Source organism: Pseudophryne corroboree, chromosome 4, assembly GCF_028390025.1.
Source record: "Pseudophryne corroboree isolate aPseCor3 chromosome 4, aPseCor3.hap2, whole genome shotgun sequence".
Lineage (NCBI taxonomy): Eukaryota > Metazoa > Chordata > Amphibia > Anura > Myobatrachidae > Pseudophryne > Pseudophryne corroboree.
This window is the reverse complement of record NC_086447.1, coordinates 863,992,981-864,006,046: the sequence shown is the minus strand read 5'-3', so window position 1 is coordinate 864,006,046 and position 13,066 is coordinate 863,992,981. Positions and strand designations below refer to the sequence as shown.

Here is a 13,066-nt window from a genome sequence, read left to right as displayed (position 1 = left end):
TCCCAGGATGCTTTTTTGGACACAGGGTTCTTGTGCCCGCTACAGTGCGTCCCTTCCCGTAAGGAACTGCTTTAGGACATCCCCAATGTCTATCCTTGTGGAGCCCAATGTACCCCGCAGCAGAAAACAAGATTTATGGTAAGAACTTACCTTTGTTAAATCTCTTTTGTGCGATGTACACTGGGCTCCACAAGGCGCCCACCCTGACGCACTTAGCTTCTTTGGTTTGGTATGGCATTAGCCGCTGACACTTCTCCTGTCGTGAGAGTGTGGTGTATGTGGCTACTAACCGTTGTCGTCTCTTTTTCTGCTACTGCATTGGGCTGGTTAACTAAACTGAGCTCCTGTGCAGGGAGGCGGGGTTATAGAGGAGGCGGCGCTGTGCATTCTGGGAACAGTCAAATCTTTGAGCCTGTTTGGTGCCTCGGATCAAGATCCTACTCTACACCCCAATGTCTATCCTTGTGGAGCTCAGTGTACTTCGCAGAAAGAGATTTAACAAAGGTAAGTTCTTACCATAAATCTCGTTTTTTTGTTTTTTTTTGTCTTTTGTTCATACGATTTCTGTTTTTTGTACTCTGTAAGGTGCTGCAGACTCCTTGTGGCGCCATATAAATAATATTAGTAATAAAATTATATAAACTTTGTCCTTGAACCTTTTTTCTCTGAAGTCCTAAGTGGATACTGGGACTCCGTAAGGACCATGGGGATTAGCGGCTCCGCAGGAGACTGGGCACAACTAAAGAAAGCTTTAGGACTACCTGGTGTGCACTGGCTCCTCCCACCAAGACCCTCCTCCAGACCTCAGTTAGATTCTTGTGCCCGGCTGAGCTGGATGCACACTAGGGGCTCTCCTGAGCTCCTAGAACAGGCCTGGCCAACCTGTGGCTCTCCAGCAGTTGTAAAACTACAATTCCCATCATGCTTTACCACAGTTTTGCTATTAGGGAATGCTAACACTGTGGCAGGGCATGCTGGGATGTGTAGTTTCACAACATCTGGAGAGCCACAAGTTGGCCAGGCCTGTCCTAGAAAGAAAGTATATTTTTAGGTTTTTTATTTTACAGTGAGATCTGCTGGCAACAGACTCACTGCAGCGAGGGACTAAGGGGAGAAGAAGCGAACCTACCTAACTGGTGGTAGCTTGGGCTTCTTAGGCTACTGGACACCATTAGCTCCAGAGGGATCGACCGCAGGAACCGGCCTTGATGTTCGGTCCCGGAGCCGCGCCGCCGGCCCCCTTACAGAGCCAGAAGCAAGAAGTGATCCGGAAAATCGGCGGCAGAAGACTCCTGTCTTCAACAAGGTAGCGCACAGCACTGCAGCTGTGCGCCATTGCTCCTCATGCACACCTCACACTGCGATCACTGATGGGTGCAGGGCGCTGTGGGGGGATGCCCTGAGAAGCAATATAAACACCTTGCCTGGCAAAATCATCACAATATATAGCACCAGAGGCTATATATGTGATAAATTACCCTTGCCAGAATTCCTGAAAAAAGCGGGGAGAAGTCCGCGAAAAAGGGGCGGAGCTATCTCCCTCAGCACACTGGCGCCATTTCTCCCTCACAGCTCCGCTGGAAGGAAGCTCCCTGGCTCTCCCCTGCAGTCTACACTACATAAGGGTAAAAAAGAGAGGGGGGCACTAAATTTAGGCGCAATATACATATATAGCAGCTATAAGGGGATATAATTTAGTTAATCCCTGTATTATATAGCGCTCTGGTGTGTGCTGGCATACTCTCTCTCTGTCTCCCCAAAGGGCTTTGTGGGGTCCTGTCTTCTGTCAGAGCATTCCCTGTGTGTGTGCGGTGTGTCGGTACAGCTGTGTCGACATGTTTGATGAGGAGGCTTATGTGGAGGCGGAGCAGATGCCTATAAATGTGTTGTCACCCCCTGCGGGGCAGACACCTGAGTGGATGGACTTGTGGAAGGAATTACGTGAAAGTGTCGACTCCTTACATAAAAATTTGACGACTTGCCAAATGCGGGACAGCCGGCTTCTCAGCTCGTGCCTGCCCAGACGTCTCAAAGGCCATCAGGGGCTCTAAAACGCCCGCTACCTCAGATGGCAGACACAGATGTCGACAAAGATACGGATATCAGTGTCGACGACGAAGAGACTAATGTAATGTCCAATAGGGCCACTCGTTACATGATTGAGGCAATGAAAAATGTTTTACACATTTCTGATGTGACCCCAGGTACCACAAAAAAGGGTATTATGTGTGGAGAGAAAAAACTACCAGTAGTTTTTCCCCCTTCTGAAGAATTAAATGAAGTGTGTGAAGTAGCGTGGGCTTGCCCAGATAAAAAATTGGTAATTTCTAAAAAGTTACTAATGGCGTACCCTTTCCCGCCAGAGGATAGGTCACGTTGGGAAACACCCCCTAGGGTGGATAAAGCGCTTACACGCTTATCAAAAAAGGTGGCACTACCGTCTCCGGATACGGCCGCCCTAAAGGAACCTGCTGATAGAAAGCAGGAGGCTCTCCTGAAGGCTATATATACACACACTGGTATTATACTGAGACCAGCTATTGCTTCAGCATGGATGTGCAGTGCTGCAGCTGCGTGGTCAGATTCCCTGTCAGAAAACATTGACACCCTAGACAGGGACACTATATTGCTAAACATAGAGCATATTAAAGACGCTGTCTTATACATGAGATGCACAGAGGGATATTTGCCGGCTGGCATCTAAAATAAGTGCACTGTCCATTTCTGCCAGGAGAGGGTTATGGACTCGGCAGTGGACAGGTGATGCAGATTCTAAAAGGCACATGGAAGTTTTGCCTTATAAGGGTGAGGAGTTGTTCGGGGATGGTCTTTCAGACCTAGTGTCCACAGCAACGGCTGGGAAGTCAGCATTTTTACCACATGTCCCCTCACAACCAAAGAAAGCACCGTATTATCAGGTACAGTCCTTTCGTCCCCAAAAGAGCAGGCGAGGTAGAGGCGCGTCCTTTCTGCCCAGAGGCAGAGGTAAGGGGAAAAAAAAAAAAAAAGCTGCAGCATACAGCCAGTTCCCAGGAACAAAAGTCCTCCCCCGCTTCTTCTTCTAAGTCCGCCGCATGACGCTGTGGCTCAACAGGCGGAGCCAGGTACGGTGGGGGGCCCGTCTCAAAAACTTCAGCAATCAGTGGGCTCACTCACAAGTAGATCCCTGGATCCTTCAAGTGGTATCTCAGGGGTACAGACTGGAATTCGAGACATTTCCCCCCCGCCGTTTCCTCAAATCTGCCTTGCCAGCAACTCCCTCAGGCAGGGAGGCTGTGATAGAGACAATTCACAAGCTGTATTCCCAGCAGGTGATAGTCGAGGTGCCCCTACTTCAACAAGGACGGGGTTACTATTCCACAATGTTTGTGGTACCGAAACCGGACGGTTCGGTGAGACCCATTTTAAATTTGAAATCCTTGAACACATATATAAAAAAATTCAAGTTCAAGATGGAATCGCTCAGGGCGGTTATTGCAAGCCCGGAAGAGGGGGATTACATGGTATCACTGGACATCAAGGATGCTTACCTGCATGTCCCCATTTACCATCCTCACCAGGAGTACCTCAGATTTGTGGTACAGGATTGTCATTACCAATTCCAGACGTTGCCGTTCGGCCTGTCCACGGCACCGAGGGTATTTACCAAGGTAATGGCCGAAATGATGATACTCCTTCAAAAGAAGGGTGTTTTAATTATCCCATACTTGGACGATCTCCTGATAAAGGCGAGGTCCAGGGAGCAGTTGTTGGTCGGCGTAGCACTATCTCAGGAGGTGCTACACCAGCACGGTTGGATTCTAAATATTCCAAAGTCACAGCTGGTTCCTGCGACACGTCTACTGTTCCTGGGGATGATTCTGGACACAGTCCAGAAAAAAGTTTCTCCCAGAGGAGAAAGCCAAGGAGCTGTCATCTCTAGTCAGAGGCCTCCTGAAACCAAAACAGGTGTCGGTGCATCACTGCACGCGAGTCCTGGGAAAGATGATAGCTTCCTACGAAGCAATTCCATTCGGCAGGTTCCATGCCAGAACTTTTCAGTGGGACCTGTTGGACAAGTGGTCCGGATCGCATCTTCAGATGCATCGGTTGATAACCCTGTCTCCAAGGACCAGGGTATCTCTGCTGTGGTGGCTGCAAAGTGCTCATCTTCAAGAGGGCCGCAGATTCGGCATACAGGACTGGGTGCTGGTGACCACGGATGCCAGCCTTCGAGGCTGGGGGGCAGTCACACAGGGAAGAAACTTCCAAGGACTTTGGTCAAGTCAGGAGACTTCCCTACACATAAATGTTCTGGAACTGAGGGCCACTTACAATGCCCTAAGTCAGGCAAAACCCCTGCTTCGAAACCAGACGGTTCTGATCCAGTCAGACAACATCACGGCAGTCGCCCATGTAAACCGACAGGGCGGCACAAGAAGCAGGACGGCGATGGCAGAAGCCACAAGGATTCTCCGATGGGCGGAAAGTCACGTATTAGCACTGTCAGCAGTGTTCATTCCGGGAATGGACAACTGGGAAGCAGACTTCCTCAGCAGGCACGACCTCCACCCGGGAGAGTGGGGACTTCATCCAGAAGTCTTCCAACTGATTGTAAACCGTTGGGAAAGGCCACAGGTGGACATGATGACGTCCCGCCTAAACAAAAAGCTAGAAAAATATTGCGCCAGGTCAAGGGACCCTCAGGCGATAGCTGTGGACGCTCTAGTGACACCGTGGGTGTACCGGTCGGTTTATGTGTTCCCCCCTCTTCCTCTCATACCCAAGGTACTGAGGATAATAAGGAAAAGAGGAGTAAGAACTATACTCATTGTTCCGGATGGGTCAAGAAGAGCTTGGTACCCGGAACTTCAAGAATTGATCTCAGAGGACCCATGGCCTCTGCCGCTCAGACAGGACCTGCTGCTGCAGGGGCCCTGTCTGTTCCAAGACTTACCGCGGATGCGTTTGACGGCATGGCGGTTGAACACCGGATCCTAAAAGAAAAAGGTATTCCGGAGGAAGTCATTCCTACGCTCATTAAAGCTAGAAAAGATGTAACCGTACAACATTATCACCGCATATGGCGAAAATATGTTGCGTGGTGTGAGGCCAGGAAGGCCCCAACGGAGGAATTTCAGCTGGGTCGATTTCTGCACTTCCTACAGTCAGGGGTGACTATGGGCCTAAAACTGGGTTCCATTAAGGTCCAGATTTCGGCTCTGTCGATTTTCTTCCAAAAAGAACTGGCTTCACTGCCTGAAGTTCAGACATTTGTTAAGGGAGTGCTGCATATTCAGCCTCCTTTTGTTCCTCCAGTGGCACCGTGGGACCTCAACGTGGTGTTGGGTTTCCTGAAGTCACATTGGTTTGAGCCACTTAAAACCGTGGATTTAAAATATCTCACGTGGAAAGTGGTCATGCTTTTGGCCTTGGCTTCGGCTAGGCGAGTGTCAGAATTGGCGGCTTTGTCATGTAAAAGCCCCTTTCTCTAACGTCCTAGTGGATGCTGGGGACTCCGAAAGGACCATGGGGAATAGCGGCTCCGCAGGAGACTGGGCACAAAGTAAAAGCTTTAGGACTAGCTGGTGTGCACTGGCTCCTCCCCCCATGACCCTCCTCCAAGCCTCAGTTAGATCTTTGTGCCCGGCCGAGAAGGGTGCAATCTAGGTGGCTCTCCTGAGCTGCTTAGAAGTAAAAGTATACTTAGGTTTTTTTATTTTCAGTGAGTCCTCCTGGCAACAGGCTCACTGCAGCGTGGGACTAAGGGGAGAAGAAGCGAACTCACCTGCGTGCAGAGTGGATTGGGCTTCTTGGCTACTGGACATTAGCTCCAGAGGGACGATCACAGGCCCAGCCATGGATGGGTCCCGGAGCCGCGCCGCCGGCCCCCTTACAGATGCTGAAGCAAGAAGAGGTCCATAAATCGGCGGCAGAAGACTTTCCTGTCTTCATAAGGTAGCGCACAGCACTGCAGCTGTGCGCCATTGCTCTCAGCACACTTCACACTTCGGTCACTGAGGGTGCAGGGCGCTGGGGGGGGGGCGCCCTGGGAAGCAATGAATTTACCTTATTTGGCAAAAAATACATCACATATAGCTCCTGGGCTATATGGATGTATTTAACCCCTGCCAGTTTTCCAGAAAAAAGCGGGAGAAGAGCCCGCCGTGAAGGGGGCGGGGCCTATCTCCTCAGCACACAGCGCCATTTTTCCCACACAGCTCCGCTGGTAGGAAGGCTCCCAGAATCTCCCCTGCATCCTGCACTACAGAAACAGGGTAAAAAAGAGAGGGGGGCACTTATTTGGCGAAATAACAGATATAAGCAGCTATAAGGGATAGACACTTATTGTAAGGTTGTCCCTATACATATATAGCGCTCTGGTGTGTGCTGGCAAACTCTCCCTCTGTCTCCCCAAAGGGCTAAGTGGGGTCCTGTCCTCTATCAGAGCATTCCCTGTGTGTGTGCTGGGTGTCGGTACGTGTGTGTCGACATGTATGAGGAGGAAAATGATGTGGAGGCGGAGCAATTGCCTATAATGGTGATGTCACCCCCTAGGGAGTCGACACCTGAATGGATGGCCGTAATTAAGGAATTACGTGACAGTGTCGGCACGTTACAGAAAACTGTTGACGACATGAGACAGCCGGCAGCTCAGTTAGTGCCTGTCCAGGCGTCTCAAACACCGTCAGGGGCTATAAAACGCCCGTTACCTCAGTGGGTCGACACGGACCCAGACACAGACACTGACTCCAGTGTCGACGGTGAAGAAACAAACGTATTTTCCAGTAGGGCCACACGTTACATGATCACGGCAATGAAGGAGGTTTTGCACATCTCTGATACTTCAAGTACCACGAAAAGGGGTATTATGTGGGGTGTGAAAAAACTACCCGTAGTTTTTCCTGAATCAGATGAATTGAATGAAGTGTGTGATGAAGCGTGGGTTACCCCCGACAAAAAACTGCTAATTTCTAAAAAATTATTGGCACTATATCCCTTCCCACCAGAGGTTAGGGCTCGTTGGGAAACACCCCCTAGGGTAGATAAGGCGCTCACACGCTTATCAAAACAAGTGGCGTTACCGTCTCCAGAAACGGCCGCCCTTAAGGAGCCAGCAGATAGGAGGCTGGAAAATATCCTTAAAAGTATATACACACATACTGGTGTTATACTGCGACCAGCCATCGCCTCAGCCTGGATGTGCAGTGCTGGGGTGGCTTGGTCGGATTCCCTGACTGAAAATATTGATACCCTGGACAGGGACAATATATTATTGACTATAGAGCATTTAAAGGATGCATTCCTATATATGCGAGATGCACAGAGAGACATTTGCACTCTGGCATCAAGAGTAAGTACGATGTCCATTTCTGCCAGAAGAGGATTATGGACGCGACAGTGGTCAGGGGATGCGGATTCCAAACGGCATATGGAAGTATTGCCGTATAAAGGGGAGGAGTTATTTGGGGGCGGTCTATCGGACCTGGTGGCCACGGCAACGGCTGGGAAATCCACCTTTTTACCCCAAGTCACCTCGCAGCAGAAAAAGATACCGTCTTTTCAGGCTCAGTCCTTTCGTCCCCATAAGGGCAAGCGGGCAAAAGGCCACTCATATCTGCCCCGGGGCAGAGGAAGGGGAAAAAGACTGCAACAGACAGCTTCTTCCCACGAACAGAAGCCCTCCCCCGCTTCTGCCAAGTCCTCAGCATGACGCTGGGGCCTTACAAGCGAACTCAGGCACGGTGGGGGCCCGTCTCAAGATTTTCAGCGCGCAGTGGGCTCACTCGCAAGTGGACCCCTGGATCCTGCAGGTAGTATCTCAGGGGTACAAATTGGAATTCGAGACGTCTCCCCCTCGCCGGTTCCTGAAGTCTGCTTTACCAACGTCTACCCCCGACAGGGAGGCGGTATTGGAAGCCATTCACAAGCTGTATTCCCAGCAAGTGATAATCAAGGTACCCCTCCTACAACAGGGAAAGGGGTATTACTCCACGCTGTTTGTGGTACCGAAGCCGGACGGCTCGGTGAGACCCATTTTAAATCTGAAAGCCTTGAACACTTACATAAAAAGTTTCAAGTTCAAGATGGAGTCACTCAGAGCAGTGATAGCGAACCTGGAAGAAGGGGACTACATGGTGTCTCTGGACATCAAGGATGCTTACCTCCATGTCCCAATTTGCCCTTCTCACCAAGGGTACCTCAGGTTTGTGGTACAGAACTGTCACCATCAGTTTCAGACGCTGCCGTTTGGATTGTCCACGGCACCCCGGGTCTTTACCAAGGTAATGGCCGAAATGATGATTCTTCTTCGAAGAAAAGGCGTCTTAATTATCCCTTACTTGGACGATCTCCTGATAAGGGCAAGGTCCAGGGAACAGTTAGAGGTCGGAGTAGCACTTTCTCAAATAGTACTACGACAGCACGGATGGATTCTAAATATTCCAAAATCGCAGCTGATTCCGACGACACGTCTGCTGTTCCTAGGGATGATTCTGGACACAGTACAGAAAAAGGTGTTTCTCCCGGAAGAGAAAGCCAGGGAGTTATCCGACCTAGTCAGGAAACTCCTAAGACCAGGCCAGGTATCAGTGCACAAGGGTCCTGGGAAAGATGGTGGCTTCTTACGAAGCGATTCCATTCGTCAGATTCCACGCAAAAACTTTTCAGTTGGATCTGCTAGACAAATGGTCCGGATCGCATCTTCAAATGCATCAGCGGATAACCCTGTCTCCAAGGACAAGGGTGTCTCTCCTGTGGTGGTTACAGAGTGCTCATCTCCTAGAGGGCCGCAGATTCGGCATTCAGGATTGGGTCCTGGTGACCACGGACGCCAGCCTGAGAGGCTGGGGAGCAGTCACACAGGGAAAAAATTTCCAGGGCTTGTGGTCAAGCATGGAAACGTCACTTCACATAAATATCCTGGAACTAAGGGCCATTTACAATGCCCTAAGTCAGGCAAGGCCTCTGCTTCAGGGTCAGCCAGTATTGATCCAGTCGGACAACATCACGGCAGTCGCCCACGTAAACAGACAGGGCGGCACAAGAAGCAGGAGGGCAATGACGGAAGTGGCAAGGATTCTTCGCTGGGCGGAAAATCATGTGATAGCACTGTCAGCAGTGTTCATTCCGGGAGTGGACAACTGGGAAGCAGACTTCCTCAGCAGACACGATCTTCACCCGGGGGAGTGGGGACTTCACCCAGAAGTCTTCCACATGATTGTAAACCGTTGGGAAAAACCAAAGGTGGACATGATGGCGTCTCGCCTCAACAAAAAACTGGACAGATATTGCTCCAGGTCAAGGGACCCTCAGGCAATAGCTGTGGACGCTCTGGTAACACCGAGGGTGTACCGGTCAGTGTATGTGTTCCCTCCTCTTCCTCTCATACCAAATGTACTGAGAATCATAAGAAGGAGAGGAGTAAAGACTATACTCGTGGCTCCGGATTGGCCAAGAAGGACTTGGTACCCGGAAATTCAAGAGATGCTCACGGAAGACCCGTGGCCTCTACCTCTAAGACAGGACCTGCTCCAGCAGGGACCATGTCTGTTCCAAGACTTACCGCGGCTGCGTTTGACGGCATGGCGGTTGAACGCCGGATCCTGAAGGAAAAAGGCATTCCGGATGAAGTCATCCCTACCCTGATCAAAGCCAGGAAGGATGTAACCGTACATCATTATCACCGTATTTGGCGTAAATATGTTGCGTGGTGCGAGGCCAGGAAGGCCCCTACGGAGGAATTTCAACTGGGTCGATTCCTGCATTTCCTGCAAACAGGACTGTCTATGGGCCTCAAATTAGGGTCCATTAAGGTTCAAATTTCGGCCCTGTCGATATTATTCTTCCAAAAAGAACTAGCTTCTGTTCCTGAAGTTCAGACGTTTGTCAAGGGAGTACTGCATATACAGCCTCCTTTTGTGCCTCCAGTGGCACCTTGGGATCTCAATGTAGTGTTGGGATTCCTAAAATCACATTGGTTTGAACCACTCACCACTGTGGACTTGAAATATCTCACATGGAAAGTGGTAATGCTGTTAGCCCTGGCTTCAGCCAGGCGTGTATCAGAATTGGCGGCTTTATCCTATAAAAGCCCTTACCTAATTTTTCATACGGACAGGGCAGAATTGAGGACTCGTCCTCAATTTCTCCCTAAGGTGGTTTCAGCATTTCACTTAAACCAACCTATTGTGGTGCCTGCGGCTACTAGGGACTTGGAGGATTCCAAGTTGCTGGACGTAGTCAGGGCCCTGAAAATATGTTTCCAGGACGGCTGGAGTCAGAAAATCTGACTCGCTGTTTATCCTGTATGCACCCAACAAGCTGGGTGCTCCTGCTTCTAAGCAGACGATTGCTCGTTGGATTTGTAGTACAATTCAGCTTGCACATTCTGTGGCAGGCCTGCCACAGTCAAAATCTGTAAAAGCCCATTCCACACGGAAAGTGGGCTCATCTTGGGCGGCTGCCCGAGGGGTCTCGGCTTTACAACTTTGCCGAGCAGCTACTTGGTCAGGGGCAAACACGTTTGTTAAATTCTACAAATTTGATACCCTGGCTGAGGAGGACCTGGAGTTCTCTCATTCGGTGCTGCAGAGTCATCCGCACTCTCCCGCCCGTTTGGGAGCTTTGGTATAATCCCCATGGTCCTTTCGGAGTCCCCAGCATCCACTAGGACGTTAGAGAAAATAAGAATTTACTTACCGATAATTCTATTTCTCATAGTCCGTAGTGGATGCTGGGCGCCCATCCCAAGTGCGGATTGTCTGCATTACTTGTACATAGTTATTGTTACAAAAATCGGGTTATTGTTGTTGTGAGCCATCTTTTCAGAGGCTCCTTCTGTTATAATGCTGTTAACTGGGTTCAGATCACAAGTTGTACGGTGTGATTGGTGTGGCTGGTATGAGTCTTACCCGGGATTCAAAATCCTTCCTTATTGTGTACGCTCGTCCGGGCACAGTATCCTAACTGAGGCTTGGAGGAGGGTCATGGGGGGAGGAGCCAGTGCACACCAGCTAGTCCTAAAGCTTTTACTTTGTGCCCAGTCTCCTGCGGAGCCGCTATTCCCCATGGTCCTTTCGGAGTCCCCAGCATCCACTACGGACTATGAGAAATAGAATTATCGGTAAGTAAATTCTTATTATTTGATTTTCCATATGGATAGGGCAGAATTGAGGACTCGTCCCCAGTTTCTCCCTAAGGTGGTATCAGCTTTTCACTTGAACCAACCTATTGTGCCTGCGGCTACTAGGGACTTGGAGGACTCCAAGTTACTGGATGTAGTCAGGGCCTTGAAAATTTATGTTTCCAGGACGGCTGGAGTCAAGAAAACTGACTCGCTGTTTATCCTGTATGTACCCAACAAACTGGGTGCTCTTGCTTCTAAGCAGACTATTGCTCGCTGGATTTGTTGCACAATTCAGCTTGCGCATTCTGCGGCTGGCCTGCCGCAGCCTAAATCTGTAAAAGCCCATTCCACAAGGAAAGTGGGCTCTTCTTGGGCGGCTGCCCGAGGGGTCTCGGCTTTACAACTTTGCCGAGCAGCTACTTGGTCAGGGGCAAACACGTTTGCAAAATTCTACAAATTTGATACCCTGGCTGAGGAGGACCTTGAGTTCTCTCATTCGGTGCTGCAGAGTCATCCGCACTCTCCCGCCCATTTGGGAGCTTTGGTATAATCCCCATGGTCCTTACGGAGTCCCAGCATCCACTTAGGACGTCAGAGAAAATAAGATTTTACTCACCGGTAAATCTATTTCTCGTAGTCCGTAGTGGATGCTGGGCGCCCATCCCAAGTGCGGATTGTCTGCAATACTTGTTTATAGTTATTGCCTAACTAAAGGGTTATTGTTGAGCCATCTGTTGAGAGGCTCAGTTATATTTCATACTGTTAACTGGGTATAGTATCACGAGTTATACGGTGTGATTGGTGTGGCTGGTATGAGTCTTACCCGGGATTCAAAATCCTTCCTTATTGTGTCAGCTCTTCCGGGCACAGTATCCTAACCGAGGTCTGGAGGAGGGTCTTAGTGGGAGGAGCCAGTGCACACCAGGTAGTCCTAAAGCTTTCTTTAGTTGTGCCCAGTCTCCTGCGGAGCCGCTAATCCCCATGGTCCTTACGGAGTCCCAGCATCCACTACGGACTACGAGAAATAGATTTACCGGTGAGTAAAATCTTATTATCTGGTGTCTTTTTCCCCAGATTCCTCTACCATTCTGACCTTTTACTTAATTTTGTGTGTTTAGCATTTAGTGGCATGTAGCCTGCATGCATCATTTAGCAAATTTGCTATACATTCTGTGATGCTCATGCACTCTACACACGGGTGCCGAAATGGTCGGCAATACACTACTAAGCTGCATTGCAGCTAGACGCTGACATTGCTTGTTGTCACTGTTATTTTGCAAAGCGTACTTTGACATGCAATTTTTTTTTTCTTTCCAGGCCTCACCAGGAAACCTCACGCAGTTCGAGGAGATTCTGTTTGGAAACAATGACATGTCGTCTGCAGTTGGAGTTGCAGGCATCCGGTTGGTCAGTGCTGATGGACAAAGAGTGGTTGGTGTTGGTTATGTGGATTCAACGTTCCGGCGGCTTGGAGTTTGTGAATTCCCTGATAATGATCAGTTCTCAAATCTGGAAGCTTTACTCGTTCAGATTGGGCCAAAGGAATGTGTGATGCCGGGGGGAGATGCGGCCGGTGACATGGGGAAAGTCAGACAGGTAATGAAATGGGAATTGCTAGAGTACTTATTGTAAACTTGTGAATAGGCACATGGTGCTGACACGGATTCCAACCCAAGTCATCAGCTGCTGTGCAGATCAGCCCCTTATTATAGTGGTCCAACATTGTAGATTTTCCTGGTCACCTGCGACGAAACATCTGACGATGGTTATGTCGGAACGCTAAGCGTTAGATTGCCCTAACGTAAACGTTGTATACAAGGAACCTAACAAATACACTGCTCCTTATTTTTCATAGTTGTGTTGCTACATATCTTAATTTCAATACGTATCTGGAAAGCAGAATAATGGGATATGGCAATCAAACTGTGTAATATCCGAAGAATCATCAATTATTAATAG

The 13,066-nt window shown here is 49.5% G+C and overlaps 1 protein-coding gene across 1 annotated transcript in view; it reads left to right on the top strand.

Annotated features, from left to right (window-relative positions):
- Positions 1-13,066, top strand: part of MSH2 (mutS homolog 2) — a 430,334-nt gene that overhangs the window by 9,967 nt on the left and 407,301 nt on the right. The window contains exon 3 of the mRNA XM_063918702.1: positions 12,425-12,703. Coding sequence (XP_063774772.1) covers positions 12,425-12,703 — 279 coding nt within the window. The remainder of the gene's footprint in view (positions 1-12,424; positions 12,704-13,066) is intronic.